The sequence below is a fragment of the Accipiter gentilis genome, chromosome 12 (assembly GCF_929443795.1).
Source record: "Accipiter gentilis chromosome 12, bAccGen1.1, whole genome shotgun sequence".
Lineage (NCBI taxonomy): Eukaryota > Metazoa > Chordata > Aves > Accipitriformes > Accipitridae > Astur > Astur gentilis.
In genome coordinates, this window is record NC_064891.1 from 13,082,320 (window position 1) to 13,109,259 (window position 26,940).

Genomic DNA, 26,940 nt, shown 5'->3' on the forward strand with positions numbered 1-26,940 from the left:
CACTGAAGCGTTTGACAACTTCTGTAATGTAAAAAGAGAAGCATTATATAATAAAATAAGCAAATGAACCTTTAATTTTTGTTTCCAGTGTTCCAGTTGAGGGTGCAGAGGGCAGCCCTGCATCCCCTGGCAACCAGGAAAAGCCTGTTGGTCAATCTCCCCTGAGGTCTCCACTGAAACGGCAAGCATCTGTGTGCTCCACCCGGCTCGGGAGCACCAAGAGCCTCACAGCAGCTTTCTACGGAGACAAGCAGCCTGTTCCAGTTGGTGTGCAGTTCAGCAGTGACGTGTCTCGCAGTGATGAGAATGTCTTAGACTCCCCAAAGCAGAGGAGGAGCTTTGGTTCTTTTCCATATACTCCATCTGCAGATTCAAATTCATTTCACCAGTATCGCTCAATGGATTCCAGTATGTCAATGGCTGACAGCGAAGCTTATTTTTCTGCAGCGGAAGAGTTTGAGCCAATAAGTAGTGATGAAGGTCCAGGAACCTATCCAGGGAGGAAGAAGAGAAAAAAGCAAGCTCAGAAAATTGAATATAGTAGAGGGTCTATTTATCACAGTGTAGAAGGGCCCTTAACAAGCACAATCCATGGAGAAATTAGTCAAGATGTTAAAACATTGCCAATTAAGACTCATCCTTCACAGGCTTCATTTGTTTCAGCTCTAGGAGAAGATGAACATGTTGAGAACATGTATGTCATGGAATCTGAGAAGACTGTTGAAAGCGAGCAAATAACTTCTCAGCAGCCTGTAATGGCATGTTACCAAAATTATCTTACACAGTTCCAGGTGATCAACTGGTCAGTAAAGCATCCAACTAACAAAAGAACTTCAAAATCCTCATTACATCGCCCTCTAGACCTTGACACGCCAACGAGTGAAGAAAGTTCATCATCTTTTGAACAACTTTCTGTCCCAACATTTAAGGTATGGAAGACGAGGAAGGAGGAGTAGAGAAGGGATAAGAATTCAAAAGAAATTAAAATTGCTTAGTACACTTGTTGTATAAATAAAGCTGTGAGAAACTTAGAACTTCTTTGTTTTTGGTTAAGGAATACCTTGGATTTCTAACTTCAGATCATGGGTTGTGTGGCTGGGAGGTTGTGGGAAAGAAAAGATGGAGTTAGAATTCTGTGGATAAGATGTGTGTTCTGAATTGTCATTATTGCACTTAAAAATGCTGCCTGTTGAATGATATGCAACTGAAGGATATTTATGTGAGTTTTGTTTAAAATATATATTACACAGAAGTTCAGTAGCAATACATTTAATACTCATAAAGTATAATCTAGGCTGTAAATGCTTTATTTCAAAGTAAAATTGAAACTCAGATTTAGTGAATGATTTTTGTAAAATAATGGAAATTACTTGGTAGAAAATAGGTACCTAAGCTCTGGAATTTAATTTGTTATCACTTCGCAGCAAAAGCTTTGTGTGCGTGCAAGCCTTTCGTAAATTATTATTTGAAGTCTTTTTTTTATTAAAGAAATTAGTCACTATCTATGTAAAAACTTCATAATCTAATCTCTCAAGTCATTTAAGAAAAATAAACCTAGGAGTTTCTATATACTATATTGGAGAATCTGCACATGAGGGATTCTATTAAGAATAGAACTGTAAGGAGAATCTTTATTTGAAGATTCCTTGGGTATTTTTTTCATATATAGAAAGAATGTAATAAATATTTCTGCACTTTTGTCTTAGATTGTCAAACAGGGTCTCACAGCTAATTCATTATTGGACAGAGGCATGCAGCTTACAGGATCAACATCTAAGTAAGTTAAATACTGCATAACATTATTAGCATATTTTTTAAAAGTAGTTAGTAGTTTTCCTCATACACTTGTTAAATATTTTTTGGCTCTTGCTAGTCCTTCCAAAATTAGACTTGTAGCAGTAGTTTTCAGCACAGATGGATTTTAGAACAGAGTATTCTATTACAAAATGTTTGGGTTTGGCTTGGGAAAGCATTAAATGATTTCACTCATATGTTTTCAAGATTACAAATTGCAACTTAATTTAAATTAATTTGGAAGGTGTTTATGGTGCTTATGGCAAGTGTCCATTGCATTGCCAAAAGCTGAACTTGAATCTAGGGAAGGACCTTGCCCTGGGATTATGTTTGTGTGCTTTCTGAGCTGTGCAGTAGAAGAAACCTGCCATTATATGCGTTCTTTTAAGAATTACAATGATACCAGGACACTTTTGTATTTCTTTTACAAACCTACATTATTAATATGTACTTGACTTGTTTAGTACACCTTATACTCCTTTGGAAAAGAAGTCTGCAGAAAATACAGATGATGAAACAATAACTGAAGAATGGACGTTGGATCACCCTGTCTTCCAGACACGGACAACGGCAATAGTGGAAGTAAAAGGAACTGTAGATGTAGTTCTGACTCCTCTTGTAGCAGAGGCACTGGATAGGTAATTAATTCTACTTTTACTACTGCAGTGTTAATTGATTATGCCTAAAATTTTCTAAGATCAAAGCTGTTTTGTTCAGCAAAGCTTTAAATAAAAGGGTTGAATGACATGACTGATGGAATTGTAGGGCCTTGTACCCAGTGAATGTAACTCTGCATTTCCCATGAAGAAGCTAGAACAATGTTATGCTGACCTGGGAGGTGCCCTTTATGTCTGTCAGTGCTTAATTTTTTTTCTCTTTAGTGTTAATTAAACATTATTGATGGTATGCCATTTGAAACTGGAATTTTAAATGGTCTGTTGTGGGCTTGTTACCTCTCACAGGTATATAGAAGCAATGGTGCATTGTGCTAGCTCTCGACACCCAGCAGCAATTGTTGATGATCTGCACTGCAAAGTTCTTCGAGATGCTGTACAGAACAGCAAAACAAGCTTCTCAGAAAATGTAAGAAAGGGAACAAGAAAAATGCACAAAGATTTAAAAGAATATTTTTGTCTATATTTTACATAGGAAAAGTTTTAATTCAATTCAGTGTTTTGAGGTATAGTAGCTAAATGCTGTATTAATTTGGAATACATATTTATTTTTATCTCGTGCCTAATATACATGCATTTTTCTAATCGACTGTTATATACTGTCTTTCAGTTACCAGAAATCTCTCTTGCAGGACCAAAGTGAAGTTTTTCTAATTTGGATGGTCAACTCAGTAGCTACAGTAATTTGCATGAGATCATACGTTCTGTTCTTAGAAATTACTATAACTTATTTTCTTACGTATTATATTCATATCAGCAATACATTATTTATTATTTTACAGTAGTTAGGGAGATAGTCTCTGTGAGGTAGAGGAAAGTTCAAAGTAAGCTGTGAAAGTGCACGTGGGTTTTTTGCAGTTCATCTGATACCTTAAAAAACTAATTTAGCTTGAAAAGAATTGTATGGTAGTTCTACAGAATTATGAGTTCTTTCTGTCCAAGTTAATGACCACATCTACATTTTATGATTTCTTAGACTTCACAGTGTAACGGACACTAGTAACATACTTCATAATAAGTTGTTCTATATAACTTGTATATGCAGAACTCAAACTTTCAGCTGGAATCTGGTCATTAGAAAGTTTATTGCAGAACAGCATTGCTACCCTTATGGATTTAGACCTACTGTATCTGTAAGTGCTACAGTCCTGGTTCTAGAAATCATGGTATTGTGCTTTAAATAAAGTCAGAATCTCTTGCTGCTTCAGTGCTAATAAACTGTCCTGTTACTCTTTAGCTTAGCAGCTCTGTGTTTCAGTGAGAATAAATTATTTTTTCCCCCTTCCAAGTTATCTTCGAAGCAGGATATTAGAGGAACAAAAATAGACACTACCACTACAGGAACAACAAACCAGGGACCAGCACAGACCAATCTCTCACTTAAGCAAGATAATGTGACAATTAAAGGTCTTCAGGCCAACGTTACCGTACCAAAGGTAAAAGCTTTTTGTTTAGCTTATTAGTAGACACATGCCTCACAAATTACCCTTATTTTGCATCCCTACTAGTTCCCCAAAAGCTTAAGTAAACCTATGTATTTGTGCTAGGTAACTAGTGTTTTGAACAGGATAGACTGTTTTGGAGCTGCTCAGTTTTGTTACGGTAGGTGTACAAGTTAAATAACAACCACTGTAGGGATAGCTGACTACTATGTCTTTAAATTATGTTTTTACATCTTCTAGGTGTGATGGTTTTATCTTTTATTTTTTCATTTTACTAAAAAGTGTGAGACAAGTTTGTATTGGAAATTAGTGATGTATACTTAATGTATACATGTTTTTCTAAATTTCTTTACTCTTTCGGGGAATTCCACATATAGGTGAACCTGTGTTTACTACAAGCATCTGTTGATGAATCCCCAGGAGTGTCTTCTGGCAAAACCGTGACTCATGTTTCGTTAGTAGCTTTGTGTTTTGATAGAATTGCTACGCAAGTTCGTATGAATAGGTAAGAATAGTACATATCACTATTTGTGGCTCTTTCTTGTTAAGTTAGTTCAAAGACTTACAATGATGCCAGTTTTTTGCAGTTCTGAAGAGTATTTGAAAAAGTTGTCGTGACTAAGTTAAGCAACGGAATGTTGTCTGTGTTTTGTAAATTAACATCTGATATCTAATCAGAATCGCAGTTTCTTTAAGAAGTGGAGGAACCCTTCTGTAATGTTTTTAGAACTTTAGTTTTAACTCTTTCTTGCTTATGTCATGCAGGATAAAATTAAATTTTTCAGTACTTTTCTACCAAAGCATATGTATCTTCTATCTTACAAAGAATTAGTCCTAACACTGCTGTGCCAATGTCACTGGAAGTTTTAAACAAAAATAATCAAATTAAATATGTCTATCTTAGATTTGCTTAAATTTTTTTTTCTCCCTTATATTCAAAGGGGTATAGTTGAGGAAACGTCAAACAATGCAGAAACTGGGAGGAATTCTGTCACATTTGATCGTTACATCCAAACCAGTAAAATGCAGCCCCAGTCTTCTGGCTCACTGAGATCCAATGCTGGAGCAGAAAAAGGAAAAGAAATTGCTGCTAAATTGAACATCCATCGCGTTCATGGACAGCTTAGAGGCCTTGATACAACAGGTAAGCTTTTTTTTTAATTGTATGTCAGTTTTCATAAAACCAATTGGTTATAGAGGCCTTGAACTTGTATTTTGGTTGTGGTCTTTTTTATCTACATAGATAAAAAGACACTTGAACATGGAGAATTTGCAGATACTCTAAAAAGAAGTTTAGGATAGTTACTCTGAATTATTTTCTGTTATCCTACTAAAGTGCTAGATTTAAATATAGGCAGAGAGAAAACTACCAAGACAAACTTCTAAGCAGTTTGTGTGGCAGATGAGTTGCATTGTAAATGTTGACATACACTGGTAAAATTTGCAGCCTGGGCTCCCTTCTTCGCAGTTGATCTCTTTTCAGCTACCATTTTTTGTCATCTGGTGCGGGGAATGAATTATGCTTACTTGCTTTCTTACTGCTTTCTAACAATTTCAAGGGAGGTGTAATGTGCCAGTTGTACTGGCAATTTCAGCATGACAAGCTGTAGATTTTTAACTATAGTGACTATAACATTGAAAATGAGATCTACCTGATTGTCTTCCTTCTTGTTTGTGTTAAAGAAATTCCTTCAAGAGGCTATGAATAAAATTTAGCTGCTACAACCCCTGATCTGGGAAAAAATGACAACAGTAGAGGCAGTTTTTGTTAAAACTGATTCAATTTTGATGGAATCTATACCAGTTAGTGCCTTGTTTTTCCCTGCCCCATAAAGAATAGGAATCTTTAGGACATGAGGAAGTGCTCTGTGAAGCAAGTATGATTAAAAACCACACAATAAACAAAAAAACCAAAACCCCAAAACCACCACTGTGCAAAGATGAGTGAGCACATGAAAAGAGAGGAGAACAAAAGCAATAAGAGAATGTTAAAATGGTTAACTCCATTTTTACTTAGTTATGGGTAGAATCTTAGCAGTAGTGTCCTGTGTTAGGTATGCTGCAGACATTCAAGAAGGCCAAGTAATTTTTGAATTCTAACCAAGAAAACTCAATCTTCTATTTAAAAGGTTCGAGAAATGTCTTTCTAGGGATCTTAGCATTTCACATATACTTCAAAAGGGATTGCTGTTATAAGTTGGAGGCAGAGCGTGAGGATTGGAAGGGATGTAAATTGACTCAGTGTAGTTCTTTTCCTCAGATATTTGACATTTAGCTCTGTGTGTGAGGTAATAGGTATAAAATTATTTAAAATGTTCTTTCAGAAATGTCACTAGAAGAAAGGATTTATATGTAAGCTACATCCTAACATCAGAGAAATCAAGGTGGCATAGTACCCTCCTGGATCTTAGACAGCAAAGACCATAATGAATTAAAAACTGCTTGAGTCTGTATTTTCTTAGGAATCAGTGAGACTTAGTGCTTTACATCCTCCCAACACAGACACAGACATGCTTCCAACCAAGAAGCAGTCTTTGAATTAAAATGAGAACTTTATTTCTAAATAATCCTTCAAGTATGCTACAGTTATTATCAAATGCATTTCTACTGAAACATACTATCCAAAAGCACTGTTAGTGTCACTGCCATTTGTTGCTATTATACCTTAGGTATTTATAAGGAGTGGGTTTTTTTGGTAAAGTGATTTCAGCCCAGTTGCCAGTTTCAGAGAAAAAATCTGAAGAGCTTGTTTGTACAGATGTCTTTGGAACCACGACTACAAAAAGACAAAGGTGGCAGATGTGTTCGGATTGAGAATGCCTTGAAGCTTTAACTTTGTGTTGCTTGGTCCTTGTTTTTTCCAAACTTAAAAAGTACCCCACCCATATTAACATACCAGGAGCAAGGTTTTTCTTCCTCTTTCTGTGCTTCTTTTTTTCTTGCTTATGCTTCAATTTTTTTTTTCTTCCTCCCCCACCCACCTGTTTGAGGAATACTAAAGGGAGACCACTCCCAAAACACTGTGAACTTCAGAGAGCTTTTTGAAGATGTAAAGTTTTTTTCATTTTGTAATAAAGTGGTAAATATATTCGTTTTCACAGATATTGGAACTTGTGCAATAACAGCTATTCCTTTTGGGAAATCAAAAGTTCTTTTTACTTTGGAAGAGTTGGATGAGTTTGCTTTTGTGGATGAAACAGATCAACAAGCTGTTCCAGATGTAACTCGAATTGGTCCTAGTCAAGAGAAGTGGGGTTGGATAATGTTCGAGTGTGGAATTGAAAATTTAACTATAAAAGGTAAAGCTTATATAGGCTTTATATTATTTTGCTTTATGAAACTGCTAACAATTCTGTTGTTAGGTCTTCTAGTTTAGCAATTATTTGATTAGAAATTGCTGAATATAGGTAATACTAAATAGTACAAGTCTGTTCTAAATAAATTATATCACATAGATTATACAATAAAGGAACTTTTAGTAATCAATACCACTTATAGTAGTGTATGAAATAATTCCATATAAACTGGTCAGCAGTTTCTGAACTTAAGGTAGAAATTGACACTTTCACTGATCACTTAAATCCTGACCTTGCAATCATACACACAGTAAGTGTCTGCACATAGGGCCAGAGTTTTGCTTTGGGAGGGGAAAGGTAGCTTTAAAAAGAAAAAAAACAACCCAGTATATATATGTATTTTCTGTCATCAAAGTTATTTTCAGGGAATAGTGTTTCACAAAAACATCTTTATGTGAGTACTCTTCATCTACTTGGGACAAACTATCAGGAGCTCTACAACTAGCTGTTAAATTGTATAAAAATTGTAGTGATAAATCATTCTGTAAAATGGTAATGCATCTCATTTAACCAAAATCGTATGTATTTCTCCTCAAGCGCAGATCTTTTCTATGGGACATAACTTGTAGATATTTATGCATGGGAAACATTTACAGTCTTGGTATGTGTGCTTTTATAGGAGGAAGACAATCTGGAGCAGTATTGTATAATACATTTGGAGTCATGGGTAAATCAAGAGATACAGAAAGAGGTGGATTGCTTGCGTCAAATAACTCTTCAGATTCTCCAACTGGTAGTGGTTATAATACTGATGTGTCTGACGATAACCTTCCTTGTGATAGAATAAGTCCCTCTTCAGATATTAATGGAAATTCAGTTTCAGATGAGCAGGTATGTATATACTATGTAGAAATGACTGGTCTTTGGTTGGCTGTTTGTTTTTTTTAAAGTTATTAACATTCATAATAAAAAAACTGACAATTGAACAGTTGTCTTGTTGCGCCAACTGCATTCATGCTGTCTACTTGTACACTGAAATATCAGCTCTCTGCAAGGTCTCTTGGGAGAGTCGGTGGACAGCATTAGTTTATTTTTCTTTACCTAAATGCATGTGAAATTATTTTTTATGAGCAGTGCACCGTATGGTATTTAGTGCCTTTCAGTGTAGTCACTTTGTAAAACAATTTCACTTTCGACTTTGTGTTTCCTTTTTTAAGGATGAAGGCGTTGAATCTGATGATCTAAAAAAAGATATACCCTTGATGCCTCCTCCCCCTGACTCCTGCAGCATGAAGTTAACAATCAAAGAAATTTGGTTTAGTTTTGCAGCCCCTACCAACGTGCGCTCTCCAGCCCATGTATTTTCAAGGTATAACTTTACCTGATTTAAAAAAAAGAAAATGATAGTTTTGCTTTCTTAAATTGCACTTGTATTTGGTAGATTCTGAATGTAATTTCATTAATTTTTGAAGCTTCTCTGGAAATGAAAATTTTGAATTTTGTATATATCACAGTAACGCTTGCTTCAATTTTTTATTGTTGTTATTTATATGGAAGTTTTGCTAGAAAATTTTTAGTTAGGGATGATTAAAAGAAGAAACATTAAAAAAACCAAAACAAACCTTGCAGTGAGACTGAAATGTATGAAGAAGAAAGGCAGGGAGGGTATTTTTTCTGAGTAGGAGAGATGCTAGAGAAGAGAACCATTCAGTGCTTTTGGTATTCAGCCTGATGCTTAACCCTTGATCTTGCTGCCACTGCACTGTAAAGTTCAAGATAAATCTTTCTAAGATAGTTTTTTGTATTATGTTTGTAGAACAAGTCAAATATTCCTGTCTGTCAGTAGTTTAAACTCAGTATAGAGCTGTGAATTAGAAAATACACTTTGTGCTTTTCCTAATATTCTTGCCTCAGTCCTTCAGCAGAAGTCCCATGTAACGTGTTGTGTGACAGTTAGTGTGGGATTCAGTCAGTGATAAGAATTTCAAACTGTATGATTTCAGTAGGGAATACAAATGGGAAAAGGAGGGAATAGTGGTAGCAAAAGTAGATGGAATCATGAGTGTGTGAGCGAGTAAAAACCTGCCTTAGGTACTTTTTGCCAAGTTTCATTTTCTGGGCAGTAAGTCTGTGTTTGTTACTTTGCAACATTGTTCTGTCATATTCCACCTATTTGAATGTCATTCATAAGGCCATTAGAAAATCTTGCTAATTGCTGCTGCTGAATGTGAATGCCTAATGCTTTTTATTTTTCTCAATAGGCAGCTGAACCTGCTGAGTACTGCAACACCTGCAGTTGGTGCTTGGCTTGTTCCCATTGATCAAGTGAAATCGTCATTAAATAAACTAGAAACTGAAGGAACTCTGCGAATCTGTGCTGTTATGGGTTGCATTATGACAGAAGCTTTAGAGGTAAGTGACTCTTATGAAATCAATACACATATCAGAATACACAGAGCAGTGTAATGTGTAATAGGTAATATATATTTGTTTGGGATTCTGGATATTTTCACTGACAAACTAGCATCTCTTACAAGCCTTTAATTCCATAATTGGTCACAAGAAGTCACTACCTCTGCTTTTTGTACACAATCTGAATTTCAGTGGAAAAAATTCAGCTGTTACTAGTGAGGAAGTCTTGTGCTTCTTACAGGAGTGCATCTCCATGTAAAACAACTGGAGATTCTGCCACTTGAAAGGGAAGAGTAAGAAATAGGGCTGTAGCGACTGGTATATTTTATGAAATATGAAAGTGTGTTGAATTATGAAATATACAGGGTATCTTTTGGGAGAAAATGTGAATTTCTGTGCTCCTGCAGCGTGTTGTATCATTGTGTTTATTGGACCTGCTTGTTAGAGGAGGGGAGGAAAGCACAGCAAGGGTGAAACGTTCTACCAAGAAACACAAAATAGACAATTTCTTTGTTGCAAGCTGGGATTGGTAGAGCTTTTATGACAAATTGGGTGTTCCTGTGAGTTGCTAAGGTGCTTTCTTGTGGGTAGGCAGTTTTCTGCTGTTCATTTACTTAGCACCATCTAGTGGGAAGATTTTGAGGTGATACCCATTGTTGAGGTCCCATCTTGCATTTTAAGATTGACAACCTTAGTGTCAGGCTAGTTTTCTGGTGTACTCAGAAATCATCCTTTGCAGCAGTCTCTTTTTGGTACCTCCCTTTGTATTTCTTTTCCTACCCTTTTTCTAGCATTAAACCAAATTAGAAAAGCGCCTGGTTTTTCTTTAACTGGAAATAAACAGTTTCTTTGAAAATCTCAGCTAGCTGCGCATATATGACTATTGGTCCAGAAGTAACTTTACAAAGTCTGCAATTTGAATCCAGCCTTCTGTTTTATAGCTTCATATAAATAAATAAGCATCAAGTATGATTTTTCACATACACTGTTTAAAATAAGGCAGGTACCCATGTGGCAAGTCTTTGTTGCAGAAGTTCAAAATGGGGCTAGAAGTTTGTGATATCATAGGTAAAATCTTGTAGTTTGTGCGCATGTTCTGTTTGCAAGTATGTTCATATGTGAAAAATTGTTACATTTTAATCTAGAATAAAAGTATGCACTTTCCTCTGAGAAGCAAGTACAACAGGCTTACAAAAGTGGCTCGCTTCTTGCAAGAAAATCCTTCTTGTTTACTGTGTAATATATTGCACCATTACCTTCACCAAGCAAATTACTCCATTATTGAGGATGCCACCATGGTGAGTTACCCTATAAAAATGGAAATAACTCAGTGCGTTAGTTTCAGTTGTACCAGTTCTAAGGTCTTAAATTAGGTAACGGTTTGAGGAAAGTTAACAAACAAGAAAATATAACCTAAATTCATATATATCCTTAAATTAATAAGTAGATATGGCTTCTCTCATTTCTTTTTCATTCAGGTCTGCTGGTTTTGTTGTGGTCTGTGTATATGCATAATTTTTATCAAGTTATTTTATAGTAAATACATGAGAAATCATAAACCAGGAAGGCATGTCTTTAAAATTGTTAATGGCCGTTTTCTCAGATATCGTTTTTCTTAAGGATAACAGCAAAGTAGTAAAAATTTGCATCTGTAGTTTTACAATTGAATAAATCTCAATTATTAAGGCAAGAGCATACACTGATTAGCTTATTCCAAACTGTCTTCTCAGAACTAATTTTAATGTCTTTTAGAAATACTTGGATAATGCAGACAGTTTAAGAAAAGAGCTAGAATTGTAGAAAATCTAAGGCTTAAGAATCTAATCTTTTTCTTGGTGGCTTAAGAATGTAAATCTCTGGATTGTAGTGGTAAATAATTGTTTGAACAAACATATCAGGCATAAGGAGGAGTGTTTTTCCTGATTTTGTGTCATTTTCATAATCCAATTCCACAGCTGTCAGATTTAAACACTGTGTTTTTCAACATACTCAGCTGAGAGCCTAGTGATCAGAAATAGCACAATTTGTGGCAGAAATAGCACTGTTTGATTTGTGGTTAAAATAAGAAGCATTTTTTTCTTTAGCACAATTCAGTGATATAATCAAAACAATTCTTATTTTTTACCTCAAATTTATGTTTTTAAAATACTGTTTACCAACAATGGAAAGCCCTTCATCTTTTAATCTCAGTTCTGTTTCTACAGTCAATCTAGTGCTATTGTGAATTTTAGTCCATAGTTCACGGCCTTATAATTACTTACGTACTTTTAATTTCATATTTAATAAACCTGTTTCCTGTTGTTTATTTTTGGCCCCTTGGGCTAGATCCTCAGGTCATGTAGTTGAATGTTTTCGCTGTGTTCAGTGAAGCTGTAGTTTTTATCTGTTAGCACTATGGCTTCTTATATCCGAGTGGATGTTGTGTGGTACCAGCATGTTTCTGTTGTAAGTCTCTTAAGCGCAAAGATTTAAGGGAGTTCTGACTTTCCCCACCCCCCCCCACCCCACCCCCCGGTTTACTTAAAAATGCGTATCACAGCATTTTATTTTATTTTTTTTTTTTTTAAGAGTGATGGCCTTCCTGCCTTAGTGACCTTAAAGAAAGGTCTAGTTGCCTTAGCAAGGCAATGGATGAAGTTCATTGTGGTGACCCCAGCCTTTAAAGGAGTCAGCTTACACAGACCGACTCAGCCAGTGAAATTGCAGACAAATGCCTGCTATGAGCATGAGGATGGACTTGGATTGGACAACGGAGGGGGTCTTCAGAGTGACACAAGTGCTGATGGAGCAGAGTTTGAATTTGATGCAGGTATTTTTGTGTTTTTCTGTCTCCATAAAAATTCATGGGGACAAGTAGGTCCTCTTGGAGCATTTATATCTTCTTTAGTTTTAATGCTTGAATACATTATAGTCATCATCTTTAGAGCCATCAGGCTTCTTTTACTAGATTCATCTTCATTTTGAAGCTGCTGCTGACAATTATAGTGTTATAATAATTATTACTTGTTTGGGGAAAAACAAACCAGGAGACCTCTCTCTCTTCACATGCTTAGTTTTCTTATTTACTGCACAAAATATATCAACTTAATTATTTCCTAGCTTGGAATTAGGAATTTGTTGTGCAGCTTCTGACCTTAGTTAAGAATTGTAACATGCAATTCTATGAACTCTCCCAGGAACAGCTTCAAACCTACCTTCTTATTTGTTCTTTGTGAAGACATATTTTTGTTTCCCCCCCCCCCCCCCCATTTTTACTGCTTTGTATCTTTTGTATCTGTTAGACTTCTGTTGCCAGCTTACACATTGCCAAGTTCACATAAGTTACTGATTTAGCTTTGTACTTGGTACAGAGCTGACTTAAGTAAGAACCACAGAAAGGAAGGCCATAAATAAATACATGTTGTTGCAGTACTCTTTTTTGCTGTCTTCAGTTGACTTAGTAATCTTGTGTTTGTAGCATCTATGCACAGTGCTACTGTTCTCAGGAGTACAACGTTTATGTTTTCTCAAGTAACAATTACAGAACATTGAGGGAAAAATCATTTTAAAAAACCAGGAGGAGAATCTGCTTTTAGATAAAAGCCAGGCAACAGTTATCAGCGTAAAGAGAGGAAACCCAAAGATGTTTGTGTGTGAAACTTGTATGTAATCATACAGTATGATGGAAATTTTTGCCCCCTCCTCTAAAATATCTCCTTTGGTTGAGCAGCAACAGACGATAAGAACCAGTGAAGTATTTTAATTTTTTTCCCCTCTGTGTACATTATTCTATTTTTCACCAAGAATTTTGGAAGCGGCAATTTTGCTGCCTTGTATACATTTACTTATAGATGGAATTTATGCCAATGTAAGCATCTTAATTAAAAAAATGAACAGCCATGCCAGAGTCAGCAAAAGGAAGTGAAATTTGGCAACTTTCTTTTGGATCTGTAGCACAGAGCAACAGTTGTATGACATGAGAAGGACAAAGATTTGTACTTGGATTATTAAACAAAATCCAGTAGGCCCATGTTTGAGGTTTTCTTATTTGTCTTAAAATTCCCTAGACAGCTGTGTGTAGTTCCGTGTCAGAATTTGGAAGCTTGTGACTTCTTGTGAATAAATGTACCCAATAATAGATAATCTTGGTTCCCCATATATCTATATATACACAAATGAGCAAAATTGTTTGCTTGGTTCCAGCTACTGTCAGTGAGCACACAATGCTCCTAGAAGGAACAGCTAATCGCCCTCCACCTGCTGGTGGCTCTTCTGGGCCTGTAACTGGTGCTGAGATCATGAGGAAATTATCCAAGACTCACACTCACAGTGATTCTGTTCTGAAAATAAAGGTAAGTTTCTAGCACCGTGCATGAGGGAAAGTGATTTGTAGCTGGCCTCTTTAGAAGCAATTCTGTAGGCTGCAAATCAATAAATACTTGTCTAAAAAGTAACTATAACTAACTGTAACTGTAACACGTGGAAGGTATGCTCCTTGCCTTTTAAAAGTGATGCTCGATTAGTTGGCCTATATTCTACATCTGTTCTTTATTGGTTTTCTTGCCAATTAACTTCAGAGGCACGCTTAAAAACTATATATATATATGTGCATAATTTAAGGAGGTGCATTAACTTTTATGGCTTTTCATCTTTTATGGAAGCAGAAATGAGGATTTAACTCTCATTATACAAAATCTAAGATGGACAAAGCTCTTCTATAACTTGTAGTAGAATTAGTGTGGTTATTTTATTCCACAAGCTGTTCAGAAAACTGCAAAAATCTGGTTTTATCTTTACTTTCTGAACAGAAACAGTCTGTGACTGTTTGTGGGGTTTGTGGGTTGGGGTTTTTTTGTTTGTTTGTTTGTTTTAAAGTAATTTTTTGTCTTCTTTATGTAAGTCAAGCAGCTTGGTGGCTTGTACCGATTCCTTTTCAGCTGTGTTTTTTCACAGAATGATTGAGATTGAAAGGCACCTCTGTAGGTCGTCTTCTCCAACCCCCCTGCTCAAGCAGGGTCACTTAGAGCTAGTTGCCCAGGGTTATGTCCAGATGCCTTTTGAATATCTCCAAGGATGGAGAGTCCGTAACCTGTGACAGTGCTCAGTCACCCTCAGAATAAAAAAGTGTTTCCTGATGTTCAGGAGGAAATTCCTATGTTTCAGTTTGTGGCCATTGCCTCTTGTCCTGTCACTGGGCACCACTGAGAAGGGCTCCGTTGCCTTTGCATCCTCCCTTCAGGTATTTACATACATTAACAGGATCCCCCCCAAGCCTTCTCTTCCCTAGTCTGAACAGTCCCAGCTCTCTCAACCCTTCCTCATATGAGAGATGCCCCAGTCCCTTAGTCATCTTAGTGGCCCTTCGTTGGACTCTCTTCAGTGTTTCCCTCTTGTACTGGGGAGCTCATAACTGGGCACAATACTCCAAGCGTGGCCTCACCAGCACCGAGTAGGGGCGTAGAATCGCCTCCTGTGCCTTGCTGGCGGCTTACTGCCTAGTGCAGCCCAGAAAGGGCACATTGCTGCCTCACGTTCAACTTGGTGTCCACTAGGACCCCCAGGTCCTTTTCTACAAAGCTGTTTTCCAGATGGTCAGAGCCCAGCATATACTGGTGTGTTTGTTCCCTCTAGCAGGTAGTCACCCACTAGTACCACTTACTGCTCCCTCCTGGTGCTCTTGCATGGTTTAGGGTTAAATGGCCCAGATGCTTTGCTTGAAAGTACTTCTGGCTCTTCTTCAATTTTGAGGGCCAAGAACCTATTTATTAGTTTTAAGCCTTTAGGTGGACCAGGAGCCTTCCTCTTGGTGCCAGAAGCCCCCAGCTTCTGTTCTTCACCTTTTCCAGAGGCTGTGCTTATCATTATATTAGGGATAGAAGGGATTTGGTCTTCAGATGAAGACCAAATAAAAATGAGCCTTATATTCAGTGGCATACATTGTTCCTTCTGCAAACTTGCTTTAGGTGAATTCTACACATCTGCAGTTCCATTTGTTACTTCTTTGGCTTTTTAAACTGTTTTTACACATAAAATTATTTTAATACTTGAGAATTCAATAGCAACTTTATGCACAATGCTTGTATGGCATATAACCTGCCCCAAATAAAGTGCTACTTGTCCAAAAGTTTGCAGGAATGAGAATTTTGTATTTATTTTGTTCTGATCTCGTATTCAGACCAAATGTTTCTACTTTTTTGCAGTTTACACAGTGCTTCATTAGTTTCTTTGTTTTCTCTACAAGGGTATACATCCATATCATTCCTTAAGTTACACTAGTGGAGATACAGCTACGGATTCACCAGTGCATGTTGGCCGTTCTGGAATGGCAGTCAAAGAAAGTCCAAGAAAAGAGAGTCTGCTTAGCTATCTAACTGGGAGTTTTCCTAGTCTGCATAATCTTTTGGAAGGGACTCCTCAAAGAAGTACAACTGCAGTTAAAAGTAGTTCTTTAACAAGAACAGGTAAGATGTAGCATAAGTAAGCTAAAGGGAGGGGAAGAGAGGATTGATTTTATTTTAATGATTCAGAAAAGGTGCTGTATTTCAACTATGAGTTATCATTTCTGTTTAAGATCTCCCCCCCCCGCCCTGCCAAAAAAAAACAAACCAAAAAAAAACAAACCCCCAAAAAACCCAAACCAAAGGAAACAAAAACAAAACCCCCATAGTTTAACAGCAGTTCCTAGACACTGCTGCACCATTTTTCCTGGAAGCAAACAGTGAGTACATCAGATTGGGAAAAGAAATGACAACTAACAAAATAAATAAAATCCTTTCCTTTTACTTAGCCTTACTACTTTTTGAGTATAATCCATAGTTACTTAAGTGAGTCTTTTTGAATGAATAAGGAAGCGATCATTCTGTATTTGTCATTTTTTTCTTGACCTTGTAAGTAGCTCAAGAAGTGGACTAAAACTAATGTTCCAGTAATTTAGTTTGTGTACAATAATTTGCAGATTTTTAATAATGGTCTTTTGAACAAATGTGTTTTACGGAAGTTTGAAATACATATATTGATATTTTTGTCCGATATTATTGTTCAGAGTGCATTGTTATAATTTATATAAAGAAAAACAAAGAAGTTTGCTACTGTGTTTTCTCTAAAACCTCTCTCCTTTGCTGTCAGGGCATGAAATACTATTCAGAAGAAAAGGTATTTTGGTTTCTTAATGACTCTCTTTCTCTAATTAATGGTAGAGATGAACAAATGCAAAGACACTTGTAGTGCAACATCCGTTAGTGTTATAGTATAACTTCTGTGGTAGAATCTGTAGTGCTGCTTGGCACATAATCTAGTGGAGTAAACCTTGAGGATTAGGCTTACTTTTATAGTGAATAGGTATTGTCAGTAAAATTATGCTGCATTCCTGGTTTTTGCTGTGTTTGATAAAACAAATGCTAAAGCTTCTGATTTATCTGTATAGGAAATACTGTGGCCACAGACATGTTATCTGAACATCCTTTGCTCTCTGAACCATCTTCTGTGAGTTTCTATAACTGGATGTCAAATGCTGTGGGCAACAGAGGAAGCGTAGTACAAGAAAGTCCGGCCACCAAATCTGGACACAATAGTCTTCCAACAGGTATTGCTAATTACAGCTGAATTTAAGAGTTGATTCTGGGTTTGCTGTTCCTGGGTTTACCATGTTCTTTCTGAAAGTAATTGAGCAAGTGACGCAAGTTCAACAGGCATAAATACTACTTGTGGGACTTCTCAGCAAACTGGAAAATGAACAAATGTGATTTAAGCAAAACTGTTTCCATTTCCTTCACCCCGCTTCCAAAGCCATAGCTTTTTCTTACATTTGGAACTGTAAATGTAGCTTCTGAAACCATGTGTAGCTGCCAAAAGCTAAGCCATAAAATTATCCTCAGTTGCAGAGCTCCTTGGATTTTTTTGGTTGTTTTTAATCTAACTTGCATATGCTGTTTTTGTAATAAAGATTTTGTACATTGGAATTCTTGCTCTTTCTCAGTTCAATTTTGAGACTAAACATAAACATCTATTTTGAGAGTAACATTCTTCTTCAGCAATGGGAAGTTATCCACTGGCATAAGGGAATGGAGAAAAGAAAATACACATTACTGAAAGTCTTAAGTGTATTAAAGAAACGTGACACAACTTATTGCAGCTTATTTATTATTCTTGTAAGCCTTTCATCATTCATAATCCTCAGATGTGTGTATCTTAATTTTCTTTTTACTAACACTAAATTAGAATGTTTTTTTCTATTAACAGTCTTTCAACTGTAATATATTAATCTTGGACAATAATAAGCTTTAATTTGTTTTTAATATTTAACAAATAGTCTGATCCTACGAAACATCTTTGTGTTGTACATATTGCTTAACTAGTGCGGTTCCTGTAAACTGGAATGTGTTTCCCTGCAGAAAGAATCATAGGGTAGAAGTATAGCTTTTGTTTTTTGTTTTTGTTTGGGTTTTTTTATCTCCAGAAAAAGCTGTGGTTTTTCCTACTGAAACCATGACAGTTTGTTCACAAACTCACTTTCCTGAAACTAAGGCTTAGTGATTTTTAACTTGGACACAGATCTATCCAAACCATTTTTCTGTGGAGGCGTGTAGTTGTGGCCCTCTAAGTACTTGAGTTTTGAAGAATCAGGATTAATTTATATTGGCAGAGCAACTCTGTGTCATGGAGGTTGAGTCCAGTCCATTCTCAAGATGCAGATGATTCAGCATCGCTCTGTCCTTGTGCTGCAAGTCTGATTGTTCGTGACTAGGCCAACTGCAGGGAAGTGGCTGTCCATAGTCATTTTTATGAAGAGCGTATTTGGCTAGAGACTAATCTATAGCGATCTAATTAGTGGATCTTGCATTGGGACTACCAAAACCCAAAAGCTTATAGCACATGGAAAGCTAAAAGTATCTGCAACTGTGGATAATCTTTCTTTTTGTTGATGGTATAGGCTACTCAGTATATAGCTCAATATAGCTACCTATTATTTCAGTTTAAAGAGGAGCTAAGTGCCCTGTAGAATGCAATACAGACAAAAAGCCTTGTGAAGGAAGGCAAAAAGGAGGAGGTATTTTTGTGCTTTCCAAATATGAGTTGGACTACCTCTGTTACCTGTTTCAGCAATATCAGACTGTTTCTTTATCCTGAATGCCACTTTTGTGAGGTTATAGACCTGACTAGGGCTCTGATTTTGTGTATGGCATGTGTTCCTTTCTATATAATCTTGCTGAACTAGCAGAGTTGGTGGTGTTAAAATTTGCTGTGGTGTTAGTGTTCCATAGGTATTTATTTTTCAGGTGTGGCACCCAATCTTCCTACTATACCCTCTGCTTCAGACTTCAACACAGTTTTGTCTAGTGACCAGAACACCCTGGATGGCACACACTCACAGCACAGCACCAGTCAGGATGACATTGCAGGTGTAGAAGAGGGTAACCAGGGGTTTCCTGCTGTCCAGCTAGCAGATGCACAGGTAGGTGTGGTTTGCTGATGTATTTTGGAGTTCTGTAGGGAAAAACTAGTTATTACTTTAAAAAGCCCAAAACCACGACAACCTTACAACGATGAACGTCATCCTGGTTTTGTACATGTTTCTTGTGCATTTCTATGCAAAGATGAAAGGCTCAAGAAACCTCTGAGATGTCCCATAATAAACTTTATGAATGGTAATTAATAGACCATTGTTTTATAATTTTAAAGAACATATTGGAGCATTTATGAGATTAACCTAGTTCTCCAGAGTACTTTTTACTGAGGGGAACATGCAGAAACTTTGCTCCCATAGCTAAGCATTTAATGCTAGCTTGCTGTGTAATCAATCTTTTTACTCAAAAAGTCCACAAAGCTTCTCCTTTTTGTCCTGCTTCTTTCTGTTTTACAGCACTGTCAATAAAACTTAAAAATGTTCTGTACTATGTAGCTGACATTGTAAATATTGTAGATCAACAAATGGCAGAGCAAGAATATAGGAATAACCTAGACAATAGGTAGTAAGTCAGTGGGTTTTGTTTTGTAGGTTGTTTTCAAACCTCTTCTAAGTTACACAGGAATTCAGTCTCAGGATGCAATGCCACTCTGCTACAGAATGTACTTTGGAGAGTACCTTTCATTCTCAGGAACTTTGGACTGCCTAAGGGCAGATATTGTTGATTCAGATACAGCAAAGGAAAGAAAAAGCAAGCGAGCTCGAAGGTATGTTGTGAGACATTGGAAAATATGTATATTGGTTAAGGAACAGAAACTAAGTTTTTCATGTGAAGACATAGAATTCCAAAGCACTTCCATAGAATAAGTAGTAGTCCTTTATTCTTTTAATCTTATATGTTTTATCTTCCTGTTAGAATTTTTTATTTTTTTTTTAAATCTTCCTATGGAATGGTTTGGAAATTTTAAGAATTTGAATCTCGGCTACATTTGAAAATTGAAGACTGGGGAAGGGAGAGCTGGTGGGAATAATAGTGAGGGAGATTTGAGAGGCTCTTAAATGCTGTTTTGTAATTATTCCTGTAAATGAGGTTGTTACTTCTTGGTGTAAATGCTGAATTTCCCCCCCTGCTCCCCCTGCCTATTTTGGGCAAAGCTTTAGGTTGTGATGGAAATACTGCATGCCAAAATAAGTTTTCACAGAACTGAATGATTACTGTGTTAGTAGCATGCAGTATGAAAGTATAGAATATCATTTTTTATATTTAGAACTATGGTAAGAAGGTGATATCCTAAGGGAAATAAAAGGTTAGGTTCAATAAACCAGCTGTACCATGGTGTAAAAAAGTATTTGATTCCCATTAAAAAAAAAAAAAAGTAGTAACTTGTATCTTTTCTTTCCGTAGGCAAGGAGCTGTCAATCTTCCTCCTCTTGAATTCAAACCAGCTTTGATGTTAGAAACTTTCAGTATTAGTGCTGTTGTAATGGAGAAATCCATGTGCACACCTCATAACTCCACCAATGCCCTTTCTTTTCATGACTTGAATAAACGCTATTACAATACTTTTCACTGTAATTTTACAATTTCTTGCCAGTCCATAAGCCAGCATGTAGATATGGCACTGGTTCGTCTCATTCATCAGTTCAGTACAATGATTGATGATATCAAAGCCACGCAGACGGACATCAAACTTAGCAGATACACAGCTGGATCAGCCTCTCCAACACCTACTTTTAAAACCCGCAAACACAGAGACTTCCGCTCTTCTGACTTCAGCCGAAGCTCTCGAGGAAGTCTTAATGGAGGTAACAGAGTGAACAATACAAAGAACAAACGAACAAACAATGAGAACAATAAAAAAGAGTCTCGAAACAAGAATTCCTTGGGGAGGTCAGAAAGAAGAACTTCTAAAGTGTCCAGGAAAGGTTCAAAAGATGTAGTTGACCACATGACTATTCATATGGATGACTCTGACTCTATTACCGTGTCGGAACAGAGTGAACCTTCTGCTGAGTGCTGGCAAAATATGTATAAACTATTGAACTTCTATTCACTTATTTCTGATCCAACTGGGATTTTAGAAAAGTCTTCTGAAACTTTCGGGCCAACAGGTAAACTAGTTCATGAATCCAAATAATTGACAGTGTGTGCTTTTGCTCAAGTGTATCCTTCTGAAGCTTGATCATAAGGTGGTTTTTGAAAGTTGCCCACCCCATCTAACTTGGATCGGAGGGGCAAGTGGTGAGGATTGGGGGGGGGGAGCTTGTAAGGCGTTCACTGAGATGGTATAAAAAAGAAACAAGTTCTTTTTCTGGCTTTATAGTATACTTTGATTCTTTCAGTCCTAGACTTAGTCAGATATGTGTTAATTGATTGGCTTTAAATTCAGTCCCTTGATATTTTTGTGCAGCTCTGTTAATCTGGATTTGCGCTGGATGTGGGACTGTGTTAAAAAGTTAACTTTTCTGGTTCATTGTGTATGGAGTGGATTGAGTTTATTCCTCCATAGGTGCTACTTTGTTTTCAAGTGGCTAATGGAAATGCTGTATATTATCGTTCTGTGAAAATATGCAAGCACATACATAAGCCATCCTGAGAGAGATAATTTCTGCCCTGGAAATGACGGAGTAAAAAAATAATCTGTGAACCTAGGTTTGAGAGAAGAAAAGGTGAAATACTGATTTTGGTGAAGTCCAGCAAAGTTTACAGGTGTTTGGGCCATAATTTCACCCAAAGCTCTGAGATCTGGGGTGATCATTTCTCTTTCTTTCTAATGTATTTTAGTACAGCAGAGTAAATTTGAGAGCTGACTTAGCATCATTCTTTTTGTTGGGGAACATAGGTTGTTGTAAATATGCAGGGGATGGTACAGTTACTTGTTAGGCATATTTTCATTGGACTCCTTTTAACTAAAGAATGAAAAACTGAGAAAGTGTCAAATGAGAGCTTCTGTTAAACAGAGGGCAGTATCTTTCATGCACAGAATATCATACCCACCGCTATGATATCTGCACAAATGTAAATTTTCTTACATTGTTTTTATGCTCTGAGTGTTGAGAAGGAAAACTTGTTTATCCAAAATTAAATTATAAGAACCTTTGGCTGTGAAATGATCAAAACCAAACAGGACAATTGGAAACTGTCAGAGTATTTTTGTTGTATAACAATAAAATCACATAAATATGAATATTTATATGATGTACATAATATATCTATGAATAATAATGAAATCACATCACTCGTTATTGTCCCCATTGTCTCTTGGATTTGGTTCAGTTGCAGTGTTGTTAGAGTGGAATAAGCAAGACACAGATAATTTTGCCTGAAGAGTTCACTTGATGTGCAAGATACGTGATCCTTGGTTTCAAAACCAAACCAGATATGCCAAGGATTTCTTGGAAAGTATCCTTAAATAACTCCTTTGTATTTTTGTAGGTGTTCGAAGCCCAACTGAGCCTGCTTGTAGAGTGGTGTTTGAGAATGAACAGGATAATGGCAGAGACACACAGAGGAAGCGCAGCCTGGTGACTTCAGAGCCGCAGCATGTGACTCTCATAGTCTTTGGAATAGGCATGGTGAACCGAACCCACCTGGAGGCAGACATTGGCGGTCTAACGATGGAATCTGAACTGAAGAGAATCCATGGCAGTTTCACCCTGAAGGAAAAAATGAAAGGTGGGATAAGCTAAAATGTACTCTGTAATTGAATTCAATGGCAGCTTTACATGTTTATGTGTGTGTGCATACTATACCAATGCATATATACGTATGTGCATGTGTAGTATGTTTTGTTTGTAAATAGATGTATGTTATGTCTGTGTGTGGATAGTATAATAATGTTCAACAAGTTCTTTTAAAAACTCTTACTAGGATGCTGAAGGATTTTAAAAGGATGCAAGATATTAAAAAAATGCCATGAAGGAAATTCTTTTAGATAATAATCACTCCTTTCATTTTCAAAAGCTATCTTCTTGTCACAATATAAATTTGATATTACTTAAGGTGACTACTAAAACTGTAATGTATTAATTACTTTCCTGGCACTATATTTTTGAAAGCAGTAGGCATACCTGGAAGTATTTTACTGAATGAAATGCTGTTAAGTATCTTTTTTCTTAAAGATGTACTACATCAAAAGATGACTGAGACATGTGCCACTGCTCACATAGGAGGTGTCAATATCGTCCTGCTGGAGGGAATTACCCCAAATATCCAGTAAGTATGAAGCCTGACAATTCAAAAGTGTTCAAGTGCATAGAAGTGGTATCAGTTGTGTGACAGTAAAGGTATGTAGCTTAATATGGAGAAAGCATCGATGATATGTCTTTAGAATCTGTGAAGTCGTAGAGTTTGGTGGCGACTGTGCAGCTGTTGCAGAATTGGGCTTGAGTTTGACTTATAAAGCTAACTGCATGTGCCCATTGACAGGAGGCTTTTCTATGAAAGGTGTATCTGAGTAAGCTGAGAAGGAATACGGTGAATGTACTGGTAGATTTCAGTCTAGGGCACCCAAGCACACAAGGCTTAGAGACAGTTACCTGAATATGAATAGTCCTACTTCTTTCTATTTCTAGTAAAAGATATTAGTAAGTTCAGAACTGATGCAGGATCACAGTATAAATGGGTAAGTGACCTGACTGAAAAATCGTGGGTGACAGGTACTCTTGTAAAAAGAAAGAAATTACACTTCATGTAATCAGAGCTTTCTGCACTAATTTTATTGTGTACGGTGTATGCATAGAAACTTTATCACATGGTGTGTATTTTTTCCTCTTATGCTTCTAATTGCTTTTTGAAGCTTACAGGTTCTACTAAACCATACAAGATTTTTAGGGAGAATTTAACCTACTGATACTGATTATTCCCATTTAAGATCTATATTGTTTCTTTAATAGATATCTTTTTGAACTCCCATGATGCATGATTCTTTGTTTTATTTTTACAGTTCTAATATATGTTCTCCCCTCTCTCTATAATTGACACAACTTGGCAGGGGTCGGGGAGAGGATCACTTTTTGTGCATGAACATCTTGAGTGACTTGCTCAGCATCCACATTGTTGGTTCTTTCTTTTTGCCAGGTTCACAAACTCAAAAAGGGCATGCATTATTTTTCTTTGTTTCTAGCTGAACTTTTTTCTGTTTAAGTTGCAAAACAGCAGTTGAACTACGACTCTTTTTAATGTATACCACCCTCACGCAGTTTGAGCGTTAGCTGGGTAACCCTCAGTATGTGATCTGCTTTTAGAATATTAATGTTGTAAAAAGGGTCTAAATAATGGGACTTGAGTCTCTCTCTTTTAATTCCTGTTTAGTTTGGAAGATGCTATATAGAACTTCAAACATATAGAATTTTATTAACATCCCTAGCTAAATTGCTTCCAGTAAGTGTGTTTCAGATGGATAAATAAAAGTTCTAATCTGACAGCCGTGTAGTGTTTCTGAAGGCAACTGAGGTTCTTCACGTCTGTTTTACATGATAATCTTACTGAGCTTCCATATAAGGAGGTAAAAAAGGAAAGGGGGGGGAAATTAGTGATAAACCTTTAACAATAACAGCAAATGACAAACCCTAACAAAACCAAAACCTTCAACTTGGTAAATTTGGAAGTAAGTGTCATATTGTGGGTTACAAGTAATTAACTGACTAATTTTGCATGAATGTTTATTCTTTATTTGCTTTGTTTTTGTTTTTCTTGCTTTCTCTTCAATCTTCATCTGTAGACTGGAGGATTTTCCTACATCTCCTACAAGCACAGCCAAACAAGAGTTTCTGTATGTCATATTATTACGTTTAATAGTCTTGCAATTAACTGTGTTGTGTAGCTAATGGCTGCATTCCTGCTGTGTGTGATTGTGTAGGCAGATGTTGCTTGACTACATTTTAGTTTAACATCTAATATTACCTAGATAAGCTTTTTTAATGTAGCCTGCTAAATATCTGTCAAAAAAAGCCCTTGTAAATGTTAACAATCTAGCTTTAGGGGCAGACACTACTCTATACCGTCACTACTGTAATGCTAGAAGGGTTTCACTGGCTGTTAAGTTCTTTAGATCTGCTTCTATGCTTATTTTAATGAGGCAATATAATGCTGACAAATGTAAAGGAACAGGCAGGTTAGATTTGCTTCAAAGTTGGTAAGGAACTGCTGTGTTTGGAGTGATAGTACCTGTTGTGATTTCAGCCTGAATAGAACCATTCCTTTTGTCTTTCTTTAGCTCTGTGCTGGGTTTAATTACTAGTTGGTTATGCTGACTGGATTATGCTACCACAAAATGTTTTCCTTAAAACTGTGCCTGTGCATGTACTACTAATGAAGGTGACCCTCTTCATGTCCCCCAAATCCTTATGTGTGAATGTAGGTCTCTTCTCTCACAGAAGATGCAATGTTTTCTTTCTAGTTACTTTCTTATTTCCTGATGCTAAAGTCCAGAGGGTCTTACTGGAGTAGTGGTCAAGGTGGGAAATGGTACACTGGCAACCTAGAAGCCGTGCTACACAGTGACCCTGCAGTATTCTGAGGAGAGAAGTTATATAGCCAAAAATTGTGAGGCTGCTCTTCTTTGTTTTGTTTTTTTTTCCTACCCCCCCATCTCCCCCCCCAGCAGTAATCTGAACATGGGGTTTTTTGAGGCTTTAGACCACCAGTGCATATCTTTTAGAAGGACTTAGTACAACTGCTGTTTGTTACAGCATTTTTGTATATTCAGTGTTGTGATAATACAGGATTAACTTTAAAATGTCCTCCTTATAGATGGTAGCTCTGGAAGCAGAGGTGATGGGCTGTAAAACTGCAAGTGATGTAGAGAAAATATTCAAGTTTTTTGTTCCTTTTTGTCTGGTAGCAACATTAAACCAGCAAAAGAAAATACTCTTTTGTATAGTGCATCACTGAACAGTTGAATTCATGGCCATATGACATGGTCAACAAAAGCATAAATGATTAAAACGATTGGACAAATCCATGTAGGGTAGGTTTGGTGGTGAGTCATGAACACAATACAGCCTCTGGCTCAAAAAGTAAACCCCTGGTGGCTGGAATTACGGGAAGGATCACATTATTTATGTCCCAAGTATCTGTTACTGCCTGAATTTTCATCTCAGAGTAGTAGTTCCTGTGTGTGTTATGGGCCTCCTGCTGACTTTTTTTTCCCCACTTTTTTTAACATTCCTAAAAATCTGTTAGGTTGAGTGGTGGCCTTGTAGGCAGTTCTGTAATGGGACAAAGATTTTTTCACAAGTTTGTCTGGAGACTGATTATTTATGGAATTGATGCAAGAATATAGAATTACTTCTGAATGCATTGCTGGTATATAACTTAAATACCGATTAATGATTACCAGATCTGTTATTAAAATCATTAATCGATATATAGTACTCAACCAGATCTGTTACAGGCATATCACTGTAGATAAGCAAACCGCAGATACGTAATCTGCAGTGCTTGTTCCAAATAATTGTATAGCCACACAGTTGTTCTGCATTTCATTCTGTCATGGAAGTAGGCTTTTTGTAGACGAGACAAGTGACAGTGAAATTCTTTCATTGCATGAAATATAGAAATAACTTAGCAGAGAAGCACAGTTAATCTTGCCGAAATCTGATTCTCCTGCGACAGCTATATTGGTGTAATTTTTTAAAATTAAGTGCGTGCTTAAAATAGTACGAATTCCCATGTTTGGAACTGATTGTAAATTCAGTACAGACTTTAACTCCAACTACATTTACTTTTAACTTCTACACAAAGATAGGTTAGGACTAGACTGTCTGTGTGGTACAGGTCAGGAAGAGATATTGCAACTTCTCTTAAGCTGAAAGTTGTTCTTGTGATGCTTGAATAGCTAATGTAGTAGTATTTTGTGTTATAGATGGTGGGGGGAAGTATTCTTGATTGGCTTCACGATAGTTCAGTCAGAATGGTAGCAGGAAGAGAGTAGAAA

General features: G+C 36.7%; 1 protein-coding gene across 17 annotated transcripts in view; it reads left to right on the top strand.

The window, feature by feature from the left end:
- BLTP1 (bridge-like lipid transfer protein family member 1) overlaps nucleotides 1-26,940 on the top strand; it is a 127,065-nt gene that overhangs the window by 54,971 nt on the left and 45,154 nt on the right. For 11 of the 17 annotated variants that reach the window (XM_049815140.1, XM_049815142.1, XM_049815144.1 and 8 more), the window contains 22 exons: nucleotides 89-929; nucleotides 1,707-1,777; nucleotides 2,259-2,432; nucleotides 2,757-2,877; nucleotides 3,758-3,904; nucleotides 4,288-4,415; nucleotides 4,852-5,054; nucleotides 7,012-7,209; nucleotides 7,886-8,097; nucleotides 8,424-8,575; nucleotides 9,468-9,618; nucleotides 10,764-10,916; nucleotides 12,187-12,427; nucleotides 13,801-13,949; nucleotides 15,839-16,058; nucleotides 17,021-17,179; nucleotides 18,858-19,048; nucleotides 19,592-19,767; nucleotides 20,406-21,112; nucleotides 22,437-22,676; nucleotides 23,123-23,216; nucleotides 24,724-24,774. In XM_049815140.1, the coding sequence (XP_049671097.1) occupies nucleotides 89-929; nucleotides 1,707-1,777; nucleotides 2,259-2,432; nucleotides 2,757-2,877; nucleotides 3,758-3,904; nucleotides 4,288-4,415; nucleotides 4,852-5,054; nucleotides 7,012-7,209; nucleotides 7,886-8,097; nucleotides 8,424-8,575; nucleotides 9,468-9,618; nucleotides 10,764-10,916; nucleotides 12,187-12,427; nucleotides 13,801-13,949; nucleotides 15,839-16,058; nucleotides 17,021-17,179; nucleotides 18,858-19,048; nucleotides 19,592-19,767; nucleotides 20,406-21,112; nucleotides 22,437-22,676; nucleotides 23,123-23,216; nucleotides 24,724-24,774 (4,779 nt within the window). The remainder of the gene's footprint in view (nucleotides 1-88; nucleotides 930-1,706; nucleotides 1,778-2,258; nucleotides 2,433-2,756; nucleotides 2,878-3,757; nucleotides 3,905-4,287; nucleotides 4,416-4,851; nucleotides 5,055-7,011; nucleotides 7,210-7,885; nucleotides 8,098-8,423; nucleotides 8,576-9,467; nucleotides 9,619-10,763; nucleotides 10,917-12,186; nucleotides 12,428-13,800; nucleotides 13,950-15,838; nucleotides 16,059-17,020; nucleotides 17,180-18,857; nucleotides 19,049-19,591; nucleotides 19,768-20,405; nucleotides 21,113-22,436; nucleotides 22,677-23,122; nucleotides 23,217-24,723; nucleotides 24,775-26,940) is intronic. The other 6 variants (XM_049815145.1, XM_049815147.1, XM_049815154.1 and 3 more) reach the window with 3 other exon arrangements.